Raw genomic sequence first — 19,633 nt, forward strand, 5'->3', positions numbered from 1 at the left:
TGATATCGACATTTCATTAATAAATTATTAGAACGGACGTGACTAGGAAGAAAAATTTAGGGAAAAAGAACTGTTGGGGGTGGGGGTAGATATTTTAATGTTTGAAAGAAAAAGTTTGCTTAAAAATAGAGCTACTAAATACAGCCAAACATTTATGGAACGTGATCCAACATGTAACGCAATGCCATTGAAACGTTTTGGGCCTTATAGCATTAAAAACATATTTTTTGAAGGGTAAGATAGGTTTTGTGGGGCGGTTGTTCTCTCAAGCCCCCATCCTTCTATGGCTACGTCCTAAGTGTAGACTGACTATTATTATCTAATATTTTTAAAAATACATTATTACTTTTTTCTGTTGTTCAATTTTCATTTCCATTATTTCTTCAAATGTTTGTCTGTGGGTTACCAGCACAATGATTTTAACGATATCAGTGAAAGCTGACACCACAACAGATTACTGATGTGTTTATTGAAGTAAAGCACTCTACGAATAAATACGTATTATTTAATTCACTTTAAATGCTGAATTGTTAAATTTAATTCTACAAAAATGGGACTGTTCGAAACAGGACTTTTTTGATGGACACTAATAAAAACGAAATTATATATTGTGAAAAGCAATTCGACAAAGACAAAATAGCTATTTGTCGAACAGCCCTATTAAAAAATAATATAAAACCTCTTTGAAAACAATTCAACATATGATGTATCAAAAAAGTATTAAAAAAAAAGTTAAAGTAAAGATAACTTGGTTGGCCTTTTTATTATTTTAAAATTAACGTGATTTTTCAAATATTTTATTTGCGGCAAAGAGCAATAAAAAGCATTTAGGCTAAAGTAGTAAATATACGCTATCAATATACGCTTCGAGGTATATTGATAGACGATGGGCATTGCATCGAAACCCAAGCAAAACAAATTATACAATTTTCTTATGAAACAGAAGTACCATCAACACTTGATGAAACACATAAATCGCGGACGTTTGTTCTGTAGACTCAATGATTCTGCATCCACAGAAAGTTGTGCATTCGGCTGTTCAAGTGCAAGCATAAAATTCTTGAGGTATACACCACACCGGAGCAACACACAATTATCCTTATTACCATATCGCGAGCATTTTATTTATAAAAGTGAAACTGCACCGCCCCAAGTTAAACTTCTGCCAGCACCAAGTTCTCTAGCGTTGAATGTCAAATTCCCAAAAGTGGAACCATATCGGAACTTGAGACCTGAAAAATCAATAACGACTGTTGTGTTGAAAATGAACTCTTGAACAGTGAACGTAACAACGACTATTATGACTGTACAAAGTTTAGTGTGTATCACTATAATCACTGCGCAAAAAGCTAACATCTTGCGTCGCCTAGGTGCTTGGCGGGAGAAAATTGATCTTCGCTGCTACCTTTTGCACGACAACCCTGGCTTTGGTACACTTCACCTCTAAATGCTGCGCACCAGCCAAAGTGCCGCAGTGCTCGTGTCCACCTTATTCCTTGTTAACACATCAATACGTTACGTAATGTGTATTGTGACTGTAGTTCTTATTAGAACGGACTATATGAGAATCCTTGTGGAAATCGAACTCTGTGACTCCACGGGCAATTCCATCATACACCTAGCTCGACAGGCAAAGGATGCCGACCAGAGAAACTATTTTGTAATTTTGTTTCCGATTTCATTGCTTGCAATGTAGGTTATAACTTTAGGCTACATAACTGAACTCAAGCTTAAACTTAATTGCATTGTAAAAGTAAAGTCGCTGTTGAAAGTTACAAGTATTATGTTTATGGCACACATTACGCGCCCGGCTCAAGATCACGCAGCGCTGATTCGACTCTCGGGGCGTGCGCTTGAGCAACACATTTCAGAATTGCTCTCCATTCAGCGGCACCTAGTGAATGGAATAATTCCAGGGCAAAAAAAATTTTCAACAATCGGAAAAACTTCACTCTGCCAATCTCGGTAACAGGCCCTGCGCCAAGAGTCTCTACAAGTATGCGAAACTACCAGGACTAACTTTAGGCTTTGTCAGTCCGAGGATAAAGATTTAAAACCAACCAACCAAAAACGAATTGTCCGTAAATACAGGTACAGTAGAATTCGCCTATAGTGACTTTGGCTATAGTGACACTTCGCCTATAGTGACACCTGTTGCAAAATCCCGTTTGCAAACCATATGTTTTGCATAGAAATGACTTCGCCTATAGTGACTTCGTGTATAAGAACACTTTGCTTACAGTGACACCACATTTTTGTCCCTTGGGCTCAAAAATTTCTGTATAAGGACACTTTACGGTGTATTTCCAGTTTAAGTTGGAATCATATTTTGTCCTTATCAGCATTCGCCAGTTCCCAGCCAGCAAATCCATCTTTTTACATTGATTTAACGTATGCAGAGGTTGAACCATAAAGGATTGATTTGCTGACTGGGTTTGAATTAAACCAACATGGGATGCGCATGCGCAGATACTGCACAAGTGAAGTTATCAACGACGTCATCATTCGTCTAGTGACACTTCGCTTATAGTGACACTTTTTCCGCGGTCCCTTCAGGTGTCACTATAGGCGAATTCTACTGTATTATCCATAAGCCTACTAGGCTATTTACGCACAATTGTTCACATTTAAACGAATATTTAGTACTCACCAGGAACATATCCCATATATTTTGGAAGCAGACCAGATCTTATGTGATAAATATTTGAATTTTTCATCTCTAGCGCCACCTTGCGGTATAAATCTTGAGATTCAACAGTGCGAACCCCTGGTATTGGTGTGCCGTGCCATCCCACCGTCTCGGGAAGAACAAAGTCTGTTGCATCTGTCCGGAGGCAAACTCTCTCCTAAAATATATATATTTACTGTGATTCACTTAACATTGATGCAGTAGTTTGATTGAGCGTGATGCAATGGTGTGATAGCCCTTTCTCATAGGCGAAACACGTGTTTATCGCAGTCAAGTCTTGCTACACTCGACTGTCGACAAACGACTTTTAGAAGTGCCCTGATGGCTAGCGGCAGTAGCGTTGACAGAGATGTCCAAAAGGTACTTTTGGACCGGGCCCGGGATAATTTTAGAGGCCCGTGTCCATTCCAAGGGGCCGGGAAACTTGAAAAAATCCACCTCGCATCCGTTGGATATGGTGCGTTTTTTCATAGAAATGTCTGAATTTGGGGCCCGGGAGTCTCATTGGTAACCGGACCCAAATTATTCTCTCAACGGCATGTACAACGGTGTAGTAAACGCAATGCCGCTGTTCTATAGTCAGTAATCTAATCAGCCTTGCCCTAACGCCAAGATCTCTTTTTTTACATTGGGCAAATGTTATTGTAACGCCACACAAAGTACCGTCTTAGGTCTTTTGATTGTTGTTTCCTTATTATCTTGAGGAGGCGTGAGAGGAGGAGACGGAACCGGTGAAGTTTGACGGAATGGGGCGGAGAAGGCTCTTCTTGGATCATCCCCCTTTTTACATGTGGCCACGTACTTCTTTGTGTCATCTTCACACGTTTGATTCGCATCTTTCTCGGGACTAAAATCTGAAATCGATATCTTCTTTAGTGATTTTTTTCAAAACTTTGTATTGGCTACAATACCATTGAATGTAGTGATGATATCAAACACCGAAGTCATTGTCTTAGTCAACATTGTAACAGCAATAACATGTTTAGGTTTGAGGGTACGGTGGCTTTATAGAAAATCGGTGACTTAGGTTATAAAACCACACCACAATGCGATTGGAATTCATAAGTAGGTGAAATCTGTTTCACAAAGAAAAAAATACATGTAGCCTGCCTTCATTAATTTGTAGGACAAAAGAATATCGGCTGTGGCAGTTCAGCAGTGATGTTGTTAAAACGTTGCATTCAAAATTTATGATGAAACCTCATGGCTTTGTTGCACAAGATGTTTAAATGAAAAGTCAACAAACTTACAAAAATATGTTATTTACCCAAACAAAATTTTGTGGTTCGTGAACTCGGCTCCTCCCATAAACACAAAACAAGTAGATCAAACCATACGGTTAAGTAATATTTCATGTATTGAAAAAAATATGATAAATCGAATGCTCTGTGATAAATCGAACACAGTATCGCCTATAATCTTTAATGTACCAAAAACAACTTTTCCATTGCAATTTATCAAGTGTTGACGTACCGTACTTAGATTTAAAACAAGTCAAGATTATCCAAATTTCACAAAGAACTCTTTTCTCAGATAACCAAAACGAAAGCTAAGCTTCTTTGGATCTGCATTTCCCTTCTTTCATTATTTCTTGCAATGCTTATTTGCAAACAAATTTTACCGTAATGCATCAAGAAGTTGCCAAATGAATGACATCTTGTAATCTGGTGGAAACATTCCAGGAATGCGTCGATTATATCAGGTGACTGCCTTAATCGAGTCAATAAACTCTTAACAAATCAAACCCATTCAGCCAGATGCGTTCCTATTGTTTCTTCGATTCCATGACCAAATCGAAAAAACATCCACAGACTGCAAGGTTGTTGCGTTTCAATTTCAATTAGTGAAACAAAAACTACACAATTATACTCCAGTCGGTACACAAACACCTAATTCTTCATAAAGAAAATGTACATACCTATTGCTTACTGAGCATAATAGAGAGGAAGCCTACACAGCCTCATGTACTGCCAGCATTGCAGCGAGATTGTATGGCCGTCAACAGTGTTGTAATTGGAATGATGTTACTTAAGCTAACTTTTAAAATAGAGTCTTCTATAAGTCAGCAGTTGTGAACTAAACAAATGGCAGTTGAGTAAGTGACAACCAGTGGCGTACACATGGGGAGCATTGGGTTATGCCTCTCCCCCTTAAAAAATGTGGATTTTTTAGCGTTGTTGTGATTGTGTAGTGCAAACATGTTATTGCTCAAAAGTAGTCTTGGGTAGTAGGGCCGTATTAACCGCTCCTCGTATTCCTCCGGGGAGGGGGCAGGGCTGCTTAAGGGCCCACAATTTCAGTTTATTTAATATGCTTTCGGCTATTTGAAATAAAAAAAAAACAGTGTAAATATTGCTGCAGAAGCTCGATATTCAATAGCTTAAATCACGCAAGACCTATTTACCGCTTCCAAAACCCCGGTTAGTGGGACCACATTTCTGTTTAGTGGCCCACACATATTCATATTTAGTTGGTGTAGCGTTTTTTAGCATTTTTAAATATAAAATGTTACAAAACTGCTCCTATTACTCAACATTTCATAGCTTAGGCTGCATCCATCGGTTTTGTATTGTTGATAATAATTTGGAATTACTATTTTAAATCAGCGAAATCATTAAATCTATGCTATTTTGTTGGAGTTTACAGAAGAGAGAATACTACTCTCTCGCTTTCTTAGAAAATGTGTTGCAACGGTTGATGCATAAAACCTGTTTAAAATTAAATGCTCGTGAAAAGACGAAGATGTTTAATAATGGCATCTAGAAGCGTTGACAAGGATTATCCAGCGTTTACTTTTGTATTTGAAATGATTTGTTTAAATATATAAAACTTTTTAGGAGGGGGGGGGGAGCTTGTATACGATAGGAAACTCTACGTCGCCAATTTTTTTGTAACTACATTGTTGAAGTGGGCTGTTATGCATTCAACCCATTTTATTTTTTTCAAGACAAACACAGCTTCATTCTTATCTCTAGTTTTTAGTGTTTGTGGAATGTGAAGCAACAAACTGGTACAAAGAAACACACGATGGCCTGGATTGGCAAGAAAAAAGGGAAGGCCTTTGCTCAACAGTGGGCTACCACAGGTTGAAAATGATCTTTTAGTTAAACTCCATAGCCCTTTGCATTGTTATGTAAACAAAGGTGGAGTCTCAACAGATTGTGGAGTCGGTCGGATGTTTTTGATCGAAATTCAAAACCCGTGGTTTGCAAAGCATTTAAGGCACCTTTACTAAAAAGTAGAGACCCACTAGCAAATTTGGGAGGGGAACGAGATGGTTTTCACGTAGGTCTTCGTTTTCGTTATACATGTAGGCTACAGAGTGCGATAAATTCTGTTTGAAGTACCATAATAAATTGCATTCGATGTTTAAACTTTCACAAAGAGGTTCGATTTATGCTTTAATTTGAGGAACTGTTCATCAAACTAGGCTGTTATCGTGTTTAATTATCCGTTCAGACTTTCCATCATGCTTTTCATTTTCATATATATCTAATAATTTAATCCAAAAGCCCAGTGACATACGTAAAGACCGTGAGAGTTTATGTTTCACCAACAGATAGCCTCGGCCATCCTTTACCTTTGTTAAACTATAAAGTTGCATTAGGCTATTCTTGATCAAAAAATGGTCAAGTTATATCCAACGCTCCCCCCTCCCCATTAAGAAACCACTGAACGTACATATCCTCAATACGCGTGGATCTATCCAAACTATATTACTGCAAACAAAAAATTATCGTTAATTCAACCAGAGTATGGTAGGCTAATCTTACACAATATGACTTACTTGTTGTTACTAGTAAATGGGTGTTTTCTCAATTCGTTTTCGTTTCACCTTGAAAAATTTAAATGCCCCCCCCCCCTTGAGAAAATCCTGCGTACGCCACTGGTGACAACTGAGTGGGCAACGTTTAAGCAAGTGGCTGAAACGTTGGCAAATGATGAAACTGAGCAAACCAAAACTTGCCATGTCAAAGTAAATTCAGTTTAGCAAACGATGACCAAGCAAGACCGATTCTAGGTGAAAATCTCATTTGCTGGCTTGCACAGACAGTAGGCTACCCTAGATGAAATGTAGCATGTAGGGTACTTGCCGAGTTGTCGTCGCATGCCGAGTGGTCCGACGACTTTTAAAATAACGGAAAATGTCCGAAGTATTTTGTGAAACAATGAAGCGATTGGACTATTTGAAACATGCGCAAGGAAGACATGCTTTATAAACTTTCTTTTGTCATATACTAAAAGTTTTTGTACACCAACTTTTATACACAAGGTTATGCAAAACCATATTAAGCCTACGTGAAAAAGTTTAGTAAACTTATCCAAATTTGTATACTAAATATGTTACTGTGAACAGTGGCATATTTAGGGCAAAATTTTAGGGGGCGCCAAAGAAGTATGAAACAACCTCGCCGCAAATGGCTTGGGAAATTTTTTTGCATTTTTATCAATAAAATTGCCTATCTAAGGCAGGTAGGCTACCAGTGATTCCCACTCCCACATCACAAATCAACACCACAAGTGACAATCAGTTGTAAAGTTGAGGCAATGCCATAATGCCGCTCGTGGCAATTAAAAGCAATAACAAACGTAAAATGATAATTTAGGTATTTTCCATTAAAACTTTAGGCTATACAACAGTGATTGCTCCAAGTGAATGAAAAGAGGTAGTCTAACCACTAAAATCCATTTCAATAAATCACCAACCTAGAGTGCCTGAGGCTCACTGGTGCATAGCCCAAAAAAATGCATTATAAAAAACATTCAAACGGTGAGGCCTAGGTGTACTTAGTACAAGTGAGTGGTACTCAGTTAAGATATTGCGAATAAAAAAATAATTCAAATATGAACAAAGCGCTTGCAGCAATAAGAGTCTACTATTTCTATTTTGTAGAATAAGCGAAATCGGGCCTACGCCCTGTGTGCAAAACAAAATATTGTGAACTGACAATGATGCAATTGAGCAAAAGAACAATACGATTAAACTACTCATGCTGATAATTGTTGCAAAAACGTCTCAATACGTAATTGCTAGCGGTTAGTAGGTCTACTTGCCGAGACTAAACATCACGCATTGTTTTACGTTAGTAAAATGGAAATTTATAAGTTAAAGTAGCCTATAGCATAAAAAGGAAATTTGCATGCAGACATAAAAAATAAATTGGAATTTTAGGGGGCGCCGCGGCGCCCCGGCGCCATAGGTAAATCCGCCCTGACTGTGAAGGCAACACAAGACTTCAAAATAGTAAAACGCAGCCCACACCGCAAAAATACTGCAACAGAAATACACTCCTGATCAGGTGATGAGTGATGACATATGCAAAAATTTGTGTTATCTTGCATCAACTGCAACATTACCTAAACTAAAGTTCACTTACAGAATAATTCTTTACTTGTGTAGTAGAAGGGATGCTTTGGCAAATAATGTCTGTGAGGCTTTCTTCGAACTAAAGTTCCATTCCTTGACCAAGTGGGCCTTTCGTGTTCTCTCAACCTCGAAATGGTCATATTATCTCCTCCCCACATGGGAGGTTGTAGACTTTGCACAGCCATTGTTTAAGGTTTACGCAGGTACAAGTTAAAATCTATACCCAATGAAAACTAGCTCATAAAATAAGAAAAAAATATAAAGGTATGATAAATTTATCCAAAGTTGTTTTTTATGTTGTTACGTCATAATGTCAATGCAGTTTACGAAGCATCATTACTCGAGTTGTAATCTTCAAACCTCCGAATTAAAACAAAAGAAAATAATAAAAAAAGCAAGAGCTGCGGATAAAGCTACGATTCTGTTAACAAATTGCCTACTACTGAAGTTTAGCCACAACGTTCAACTCTCGGGTAGGCTACAGTATGTCTATGCAGTGCCCTACCTCTACTTTACGACAGCTCCGCATTCAGCGTAATGATACTGGATGTACCCTCAATCAGGGCCTGATTAAGGCTCATGGGGGCCCGAGGCACATCTAAGTTTAGGGGCCCCTATTGGCAATCGCCTTCGATGCAATGCCATGTAGTCTCTGCGAATGATGAAATATGGGCTAACAAATAGTTCAAGCAAAACTATAACTTCATAAATATTAATTTAACCAGTTTACCTACAACTTTCTAACAGTATGAACACTCTTATACTTGTTACTTATATGAATATATCCAACCTACGGTATGCAGACGATACTGTTTTGTTCGCTGAATCAGCAGAAGCTCTCCAATCAATAATAGAAAAAATGAACAATACTGGAAAGGAATATAACATGAAAATCAACACAAACAAGACGAAAACGATAATTATTACAATAAAGAAACTGTACCAAGTTTAAATATTACTATTGACGGAATGCTAGTCGAACAAGTTAAAAGCTTTACCTATCTAGGACACACAATAACTGAAAACGGCAGATGCTATACGGAAATATTGAGACGAATAGAAATAGCAAGAAACAACTTCGTAAAAATGAAAAAGAACAACACGCAAAATTAATATCAACACTCGAAAAAGAATTATGAAATCCTTTATCTGGACTACGTTACTTTACAATGCAGAAACATGGACACTATCATCACAAATGGTTAAACGACTTGAGGCATTTGAAATGTTGATTTATAGAAGAATGCTTAAAATTTCATGGAAGCATAAAATCACAAACAAAGATGTACGATCTAGAATACAAACCAACATGAAAATTTTACAAACAATTAAATCAAGAAAGCTAAAATATTTTACCCACATGATTCGCAATAATTCTATTCAAAGACAACTATTAGCAGTGTTGGGCGCGATAACTCATTTTTCAGTTAAGCGATAACGATAATCGATAAACGAAAAATGCCTAAAGCGATAACGATAAACGATAAATCAAAAAAAAGTTAAGCGATAACGATAAGCGATAAATTATCGCCGATAATGTCCGATAACGATAATTTTTTTTCTTGATTAGCGCTGCCCCATCCCATGCAGCACGAACTGTTTTCATCAACATGACGAAAAATCGAACATAATATATTGTAAAGGGACAAAACTTTTTGTAAGTTATGCATGAATAGAATCGCAACAGCGGCAGTAGGTATCGAATCTTCAACCTCTTGATCCAGAATCAAACCACTGAGGTAACCGCCGTGCTTATAATTATACCTTCAGATACCAGTTGGATGCTTTTATCAATTGAGTTACACTGCCGCTTACGTGCAGTAGGAAAAATAATTAAATCAAATGAAAATACCATAAAAAATTCCAAACTTTGTATTTTGCTTTCTGCTTAAAGGGCTGTTTACAGCAAAGTCAGCAATAATTGAAAAAATTCCAAAAAACGCAAAATGCTTGAAAATTTATCAGTAGTAATCTTAAACGTTATATTGGTAGTAAAAATGTGCATACTGTGAAATCCATCAAGCTTGTCAAATTAGTCGTGTTTGTTTAAGAACAATAACATAATTATCGTAATTTATTGATAATTTGAGATAATTTTTTTTTGTTTTCTTTGTGAACACCTTCAAGCAGTGGCAGAACGCTGAGTTGTTGAGATAAGAATTACAATATAGGCACTGTATTATTGGAACAAAAATATTTGATTGAGGTAGGCTAGGTCGCATAGGTAAATGAGAAAGGTTATACTGTATTTAGCATAATTTTACCACGCAACTCGATGCGCCTATTGTCATGCAAAAACTACTACAAGATGCAAAAAATGTGATGTCGGTCTGCATGTCAAATGCTTTAAGCAATATCATATTCCGCAATGACTTGTTTCAGTGATGTTGTGTTAGTTTGCTAATTTTCATCTTCATATTTTTTGAACTTTCATTTCAATAAAATGCTCGATGACAATAATGACATGACAAGACATGAACAAGACATTTCCCATTTATCACTTTGAGCGATAAGTAAAATGTAATAACGCTAAGCATCACGCACAAGAAACTTGTGAAATTTGATAACGGATTTGCCTAGCGTCATATATATAGGACGGTTTTTTTCTCAAAAAGTACAGACACAATTAGGAAAAAAATAATTGTGATATGTTCTTTAGGTCATAATTATGCAATATTTAAATTTTCCGAAAATTTTTTTAAGTACTTTCACTTTCGGCACAAATGGGTTAACTTTATAAGTTAAATGGCACTTACGAATTTGGTTATTATTTTTGGATTAAAGTTATATCGCCAAGCTAGAAAAAAATCGAGCTTATAGTCTATAACCGATCTTGTGTTGTTATTGTGTGTGAATTTTGTCTTTTAAACTGAGTTTGTGACGTAACCGCACGTCTCAAGGCAAGTTCTTGCAATTTTAGTTAATCTACTCATTTAAAGATTTAATGCGCTTAAAACAGTAAGTTTCATGTTTTGACGAGAGCGATTTTATTTTTTTACGACAATTACTAAAAACTAACACTTCCAACGAAAAAAGAAAACACAAGAATAAAATAGTTGATCGTGAGGTGGCGCGAAAGACCATGTTTCCGATGTAAAAGCGGCCTCGTATTGTGACACTTTCACAAACCACTTGCCAATTTCTTTCGCTTCGCTTCAAAGGAATCTGTACTGTCTGTGCGCTTACATTTTAATTGTAAAATTCACTCGCGATTGCCCATTGCAGCAAAACAACAAGAGACTTGTTGCATGCATTTCATTGCATTGCAATTTGCAACTCTAAAAATTATTGTGTTGTCAGGGCCGTCGCTGCAGGGGGCGTGCCCCCTCCCTTGACAACGACCTGTGCACATACACTTCAGGCACTGAAGAAGAACTGGTTTTAATTTTAGTTTCATTAACTAGGTGGCTAGTAAAAATATTACTTTTCATGGTCTTTCCACTTGTGCGTTGATCCGAAATAAATTTATCGGCGATTAATTATCGGCGATAATCAAATATTGCCTTTGGCGATAACGATAACTGAAAAAATAATTGAGCGATAACGATAAGCGATAAAAATTTATCGCCGATAATTATCGCCGATAAATTATCGCCGATAATGCCCATCACTGACTATTAGAAGCAAAAATAAACGGCAAGCGAAATAGGGGCAGACCACCAAGAATTTGGACTAATGATATCGAAGACTGGACAGAACTTGACTACAAAACTGCAGTAAAAAAATCTCACAACAGAAAAACTTGGCGCCTGATTGCCTCCAACCCTCGGCGAAAGGAAGGAACTTAAGGATGATGATGATAGCTACTTGTTACAAAAATTATTGGATGAAAAATCTAACAGATTGGAAAATGATCGCAATTCATACTAAAAACACCAGCAAAATACACACTTGAATTTGAACTAGCAGAGTTTATTAATGGTTTCTTGAAACCTATGAAAGTATTGACTTTTTTACATACGATGGAAGATTGGCATAAAATGCTGTAGCAAGTAGCTTCTATATTAATTATGGTTATCGGGTTTGGTATTAAACAACACTTAAATTACTAACACCAGTAATATCTAATAGTAATATAAACAAGCTAACAAATTAAAAAGTAAAAGCGGTAGTCATTAGAGAAATAAAAAACAATTGTTTTCACAGAATAAATGTGCCAGGCCCTATTACGTAAACTGTTCAGTCATCATAACTCTTGTTGACTTTATTACGATTTACTGTTTTTGAAATGTGAGCTGGTTGACAGCAGGATTCCAGGATAGTACAAGAAAAAATACAAAGTAGTCTATTCATAAAAATATTATGGCAGGCTATTCCAGGAATTATTAATAGCCTATGTAACTAAAACTAGTTCCATTTCATTGTGGTATCAGTAACAGAATCTTAAAACAAACCCACCTCTGTGCAACGTTTTACATGTTTTACTGGCACAACAACTTTCACTAGCTACGCCTACGGTACTAATGTAAAAAAATTGGGGGCCCCCAAAACCAAGGGGCCTGAGGCCTGTGCCTCGTGTACCTCATGGTTAATCGGGCCCTGCCCTCAATGCGTGTATCGAGGGTAGGCCTACATCCAGTGGCGTTTGCAGGATTTTCTTAGCCTATTGAAGGAGGGAAGCGTTCGATATAACGACATTTTTATTTATCAAAAGTAGCTTAATGCAACTTTATAGTCTAACAAAGGGTTAAGATAGCGGAGGCTATCTGTTGGTGAAACATATACACTCACAGTCTTTGCGTATGTCACTGTACTTTTAGATTAAATTATTAGATATGTGAAGATGAAAATCATGATGGTAGGCCTAAACGGATAAGCAAAAACTGTAATAGTTCGACAAGCAATTTATTCAGATTAAAGCATACATCGAACCTCTCTGTAAAAGTTTAAATATCGAATGCAATTTATTACGATAGCCTACTTTAAACAAAATTATCGCTCTCTGAACATATATAACGAAAAAAAGCCTACCCTGCAGAAGCGTGTGAGCACCCTCTCTTACCCATCCCAAATTCACTAGTGGGTCTCTACTTATTAGTAAAGGTGCCTAAAATGTTTTTCAAACCGTAGGTTGTAAATTCGGATCAAAAACATCAGACTGACTCCACAATCTGTTGGGACTCCATCTCTGACTACATAACAATGCGAAGGGCTATAGAGTTTAACTAAAATATTATCGTCATCATTATTTTCAGTCTGTGGTAGCCTACTGCTGAGCGAAGGTCTTCCCCATTTCTTGCCAATCTAGTCGATCGTGTGTTTACCAGTTTGTTGTCCCACGTTCCACAAAAACTAGGTAAAAGAATGAGGCAGTGTTTGGCTTGAAAAAAAAAAAAGACTTGCCAAACACCCATTTCAACAACGTTGTTACAAAAACTTTGGCGACTTTGAGTTTCCTTCCGTATGCATTATGCAAGCCCCTTCCTAAAAAGTTTTTTAATTAAAAAAATCACAAATGCAAAAGTATACGTTGGATAATCCTTGTCAACGCTTCTGGAATCTGGATGCAATTATTGAACATCTTCCCTTTTGGTACGAGGAGCGATTGCACAACAACGTTAAAATAAATCAACATATTTTTTTACGGCGGGGGGGGCCCAATGCCCTCCTGCGTACCCCACTGGCTATGGTTAAGCTCCAGCGGAAATTAAGTCATGGTCGAGTGTAGTATAATAGCCTAGCCTGCACTTAAATTGTATGATTTGTTTTCTTCTATTTATAATAAAAAAGTGCATCTATTATAAACGGAAATAAACTTTTTAAATCAATCAATGCGGTTAACGGGATGCGCATTATAAATTACAATTATTTCCAAATGTAATAAATTGGGTTATTATACGTTTCAATTACAAAAATTAAGTGTTTTAATATTTATGTTCATGGATCAAAAAAAAAACATTGAGGATTTTTACAGTTTGATTTTATCAAAAACAAGTAAAATTGTATTTGATAAAAATTATGTTGCAATGTAGAAGTCCCTTTTGTACAGCAACTAACAGCTCAACAAAAGCAGGTCTATTGATATCATACGCGCACGGTGCAACTTACCAAACGTAATTTGGATCAAAATTTTTTGAAATTGCAATTAAAATTATCATCATCATCATTACGTTCCTTCCTCGTATTGAGGGTTGGATACAATGCGTCACTGTTCTCGACCATGAGCTGTTCGTACTGCATTTTCATAACTTAATTTTGTCCATTTAGTGATGTTTGATGTCCAAACCATTCTTGGTCTACCTTTGTTTCTTTTACCGTTTATCTTCCCTTCTATTAATGATCTTTGTAACGAGTTTTGCCTTATTGTGTGTCCAAAATACTTTAATTTTTTTTCTTTAAATACTTTAATTAAAATTGATACTTTAATTAAAATTATACAACAACAAAATATCTCAATTACAATTGCAGTATAATTAGCGTACATGAAAAAGTGCAATTAATTTCATTCGGTTACAAATAAACCAACCCTGATCAGAATATTGGAACACAAAATGAGCAAAAAGCGACAAAGACAAAGTAAAAGAGGGAAAACTTTGCTAAGGGCAAGCCTCCCCCGCCCCCGACCTCATTCTAACATTTTCAATTTTTATGGATTTAATGTTTAATATTTCACTTTGAGTTTTTGCTTGGTTGATATTATGGTGCCAATGCAAAATTATTTTCTGCTGCTGGTTGGGAGAAGTTTTTTTAGATTACAAACTCTTGTTTAGAACCAATGATTCTAGTTTGACCCGAATCTTAAACTGCATTTTTTGTACAGAAACCAAGCGGTTCATTTCACGCGCAAAGACCTATCCTTCAGTTGAAACATAGCCTATCTTTCAACCAACTGATTTGGCCATTTTCAATTAATCAAGCCGCTTAGAAAACGCTTGCTGAGCTATTCCAAGTTTGCAGACACAAAATTATTAAGAATCTAAAAATTTTTCGCTAGCAACTGCTGATAAAGAGCGCTAATACGTAAAAACCTGCATCAAAGCGAAGTATGGAGTAAGTATAGGTCTACTCACTGAATTGAACAATGGATATGGACGACTCTATTGTGTGACAACTATATTGTTTCGCACCTAATGAACCGTGACGGTTCCTGGGCGACAAAAAATCCAGCAAATCATAACATCACATAACATCAATCGACGTTAAAATTACGTAATTCTCGCAAATTGTTAGCTCAGCTTTCCATGAAAAGTGGAACTATAAGTGGCCAATCCTTTAGTTAGCTGACTTGACAAAAGTGCGACTTCAGATTGAAATATTTTTTTTTGATAATTGCTAGTTTTTGTTTAGTGAGCTGCAATTGAATGGAAATCTTTATTTTTGAAGTATTTTTGTGCTAACTGCTAAATGCTCAAAATAATTAGCAAATTTTTGAAATGCGTTTCGTTTTGTGTTTACAAACGAAATGATATTGTCTGCATTTGGAAAGAAAACAAAACCGACAAATATATTTCTGTTGAAACAAAACAAAATATTTTTTAAAATAAACTGAAAAAAAGCAACAGTCGAAGCAGTGTTACTAATAATTGCTTCACCGTGATACCAATAGGACGTTTTTCTGATATCAGTGGCGCGCGCAAAAAAATTTCACCGGAGATTTTGAAAAAAAAAAAACTGTCTGTGGTTACGTGAACTATAGTGGCCAGTAACGTAGCGTGAGTTATTTGATACGAAGGAGAGGGACTCCAGAATCGCAAACTTTAACTTGACAAGAAATATTAACCTCATGTATTTTATTGTATAAACTTTGGAATTTTATCCCTTGCCGTTTCCAATAAACGCATTCATTTGTAATAAAACCTGTTCATTTTCGTTTCTCTGATTAATTTTTATGCAAACGCAAGCGGGGTGTAGTATGCAGACACGAAAAAATTCAAAACAGACGAAAAAAGACCGGCACAGTTCTGCAAACGGGCTTTAAAATAAAGTCATTGAAATTACAACTCTTGCTGAATAGCTGAAAAACAATTTGGTCTAAATTACAATTAGGCTACATTTGGTAAGTTGCACTTAACCACTAAGCAGTCTCTACATGCAAGTTATAGCCTACTGTTGTATAAAGGCACGCAAAAAGAAACTTAGGCTACAGACAATTTTTGCAACCTAATCTAAATAACATCAAACCCAATTCTACTGTAGGCTATTTTATAAAATCAAACTGCAAAATCAGTGATAATGATAAGTATGATAACCATAGCCGTAAGAGATGGGTGGCAGGGGGTTCGCTCCTCTACTGGAAAAAATATGTCGCCAACTTGGGCAAGAATGTCCAGTTATTTGAGCAAATCAATCTTATCATGAAGTTTCGACATATCACCAGCTTACAAACTTTACAAAATTGTTATAATTTAGGAGATAGGCTACATTGATATATTATTTTCACAGATCTTCACTTGATGACAGTATTTTCGACTAAATTTTTTTGTACATTTCTGCAGGGGGGAAGGGGGTGTATCAAATTACCTTCCACATCAAATCATCAAATTACCTTCCCTTCCCCTAGCGTATTGAACATGACTATGTAGCTTACTAAACTATAATATAACATGCACAATGTTTCCTGCAATAGCCTACATAATCACAAAGGCGATAAAAAATTCCAGAATATAATATGATGTAGGCTACCGTAAGCTTATTTTAGATATTCATTAGGATGCTAGCTTAGCCTATATTTCTTTATCGGTACAATTTTGAAAGCCTGATGGCTACTGGTAATCTAATGAGGTTTTTGTTTTAGCAAGTGAAACCTGTTTAGGTTTTTGGATTTTTTGTCCATATTCTTCCAATACAGCTATTTGTAAAATTAATTTGGAAAAAAATGTCCAGTTATTAGTGTAACGATGGTACTGAAAAAACATTGACTATATCATTTCATGGTAATATTATATCAAATACTAAAAGTAGTTTTGTTCAAAGGTGCAAGTTTGATGTAAGAAAGATTCAATTTAATGGCTTAGTTATGGCAGTAACGTTCGGTGGCTTAAACTGTTGGAAAAGCAACTTGGAAATATGCTGCAGCAAGGTAGTAGGCACGAAGGGCGTAACCGTCGGGCGAAGCCCGAAGGCGTGTTGCCGAAGGCAACACTTCCAGCGGGGGGTCTGGGGGGCCTCTCCCAGAAATTTTTGAAAAACATTTCCAATTTGGTGCGCTCTGAGAGCATTTCCAAAACAAATCAAAAATAAAAATCTGTCAAATTGTGCTTCGCCTATGTCGTGATCATACATCCATTTAATGTTTAGAAGTCATGAACAATCTTAATTTTAACGTTGCAGGACCAAAATCCTGTGTTAGACATGGAATAATAGTTGTCTAAATGTTTAATTCGTCATGAATGTTCATTCTCAGATATTCAGTTAAGCCCACACTACAAAAACTAACACTTAGGCCTAAACATTACAACCGCAAGCAATTTGTACAAAAAGCTGGATAAGTTTGCCTCCTGCGTATAGAAGCTTAACAAACTAAATATTGCATCCGCACCTGAACGTTCATTGGCGAAGTAACGTTATATCAACGCTGTAAAAAGGGCAAAGGCATGACTATGAAAGCTAGTACAGTAGGCTAAAGTACATGGCGAGGAGACATCAAAAACAGCAACAAGCTTTTTGGCATTATGATGCTGTGCGTGTACCGTGACGAGAGACCATTCTGACGAGTTAGTCTAGTCGCTCTAGCGAATGTACGCATTGACGTCACTGGGAAAGCACAACTAACCTACCATAACCATAACACATCTGATTGGCTAAGCAGCTGGTGACGTTTTGCAAAACGGGTGAGGATTGGATAAAACGAAGGCGTTTTTTGACATTTTTGAATCTGGGAAAGCAAGTTTGATAGTTGCTTACCTGGAGCCTCAGTGATTGTTTCTGACAGAAGCGTTTGCGTTTATAGGCAAGACATGCGGTTTGGTGAGGACTTAGACTACTCACAAGCGTTACGAGTAATTCTAGTCACGAATACAATAATTTTCAAGTTAAAATAGACGTGATAAAAATAATAAGTTAAACCTAGAATTCAGTCATTATATTTTGCATAGTTTTTGCTAAGGTAAGCACTGCTTTCCTTGCTTTCCCTCACCGATCGTCACTGAGTTATGGTAATTTGGACACAGACAGACTTATGAATATAGATTAAAGTTAAGTCAGCCTTATTTACCTAAGTTGAACTATTTGTTGCCTGTGTTTTCGTACACTGCCAAGTGCCAAGCTTATGACTGTGGAGTTATTAGACCAGGGATTGAGAACCCATGGCTGACGAGTGATATAGCCTATGGCTCTTCGTGATTGCATCTGGCTCACAGAAAGTTTTCTCTTAACTTTTCATTGCAATTTGAAGCTGAAAATACTCTCAGAATGCACTAAATTAAATGCATGTTTTTCAAAATTTTCTGGTGAAGGTCCCCCAACCCCCGTTATTTTTCTTGTCTTCAGAAAACGTATGGCCCCACTTTTACAACCCATCACCTGCCACTACATGTTAGTTGTATTAAGTGTTAAAGCATTATATGGTTCTTACGAAAATACATTTCCAAAAATGTAGCTTTCATGACTCTCTTACCTAAAAAGGTTCCGACGTTTGTATTAGACTATAGCCTAGGCCTACACCACTTCAAAGATTGTGAGTAACGTTGCGTTTTTGAAAGTAATTGTGCACAGACAAAATTTGGGCAAATTTGTTTGCTCCCCCAAAAACGTTTTACTCTCCAACGGCTATTCCTACAAACTAAACATAAAGAATGATTTGATTGATTGAATCTTTATACTCGCCCAACCAAAGAAATTTAAGAGGGCACTTGGGCTTGTGGGCACACCATATGGGTTATTTAGGCTATGGGTCACAAATGGGTTAACACAAGTCCAGTTTTTCATGTTTTTAATTAATTGTCTCAAACCGAGCCCCACCTCTTAATTTCAACTTCTCATTATTTTCTTTTAGTTTGAAAAAGAAAGTAGAAAATATGAGAACTAATGTGGGTTGATTTTTGGGCAGCCTAGTTGTAAAATCACTCAAACATGGGTGGTAAGTGGGTTGCCAATATTAAAAAAAATGTTTTTACAAAACAAAAATATTTTTATTGGCGGTATGCGTGGCGGCCGCATGCGGCCCGCGGGTCGCCAGTTGGTGACCCCTGTTATACAACATTCAAGCAATAATTATCTTGAAAAGAAGTGATACAATGTTGACAACACTAAAAACCTCGCAATTTTAGTGTCAAAAACAAATTAAAAAAAGTCTGACTGGCTAAAAAACCGGGTCGTTTGGTCGACAGACATTTGGTCGTAAATATATACATTTTGATCGTAAAAATCGTAAATATATCCTCCAGCATCTTTGAAGCGTTCTGTTGGGAGTTCCTTCCAAATGCCATCCTATTGGTGCACATCCCTGGAAAGGTAATTTAATACTGAATCCGATGCATGTAAAATTTAAGTGGCACGTATTGCAGATTATAGTTTTATTTGAAGATGTTTGAAGAGGTGTCAATTATGCAAAAATCTTATTATTTTAATGTTTATCGTAAATATATCTTTCAGCATCTTTGAAACGTTCGGCTGGGAGTTCCTTCCAATTGCCATCC

At 36.6% G+C, this 19,633-nt stretch overlaps 1 protein-coding gene across 1 annotated transcript; it reads right to left on the reverse strand.

The window, feature by feature from the left end:
• Nucleotides 1-450: 450 nt before the first annotated feature.
• On the reverse strand, nucleotides 451-8,289 carry LOC145778503 (uncharacterized). Its single transcript, XM_082589998.1, has 4 exons — nucleotides 8,068-8,289; nucleotides 3,353-3,543; nucleotides 2,651-2,846; nucleotides 451-1,232 (listed from the first exon to the last, which is right to left on the reverse strand). Exons 1-4 carry the CDS (start codon nucleotides 8,240-8,242, stop codon nucleotides 1,126-1,128), a joined length of 669 nt encoding a protein of 222 aa, XP_082446124.1. The 5' UTR covers nucleotides 8,243-8,289; the 3' UTR covers nucleotides 451-1,125.
• Between the last annotated feature and the right edge of the window lie 11,344 nt (nucleotides 8,290-19,633).

The sequence above is a fragment of the Aplidium turbinatum genome, chromosome 1 (genome assembly GCF_918807975.1).
Source record: "Aplidium turbinatum chromosome 1, kaAplTurb1.1, whole genome shotgun sequence".
Classification (NCBI taxonomy): Eukaryota; Metazoa; Chordata; class Ascidiacea; order Aplousobranchia; family Polyclinidae; genus Aplidium; species Aplidium turbinatum.

What these genes read in the sequence shown, in the direction of transcription:
- LOC145778503 (XM_082589998.1), bottom strand. Translation starts at nt 8,242, where the DNA reads ATGGCTGTGCAAAGTCTACAACCTCCCATGTGGGGAGGAGATAATATG. An exon ending in CACAAGTAAAGAATTATTCT is followed by an intron (nt 3,544 to 8,067) that starts GTAAGTGAACTT and finishes TATCGATTTCAG; the next exon opens with ATTTTAGTCCCGAGAAAGAT. An exon ending in CAATCAAAAGACCTAAGACG is followed by an intron (nt 2,847 to 3,352) that starts GTACTTTGTGTG and finishes TATATATTTTAG; the next exon opens with GAGAGAGTTTGCCTCCGGAC.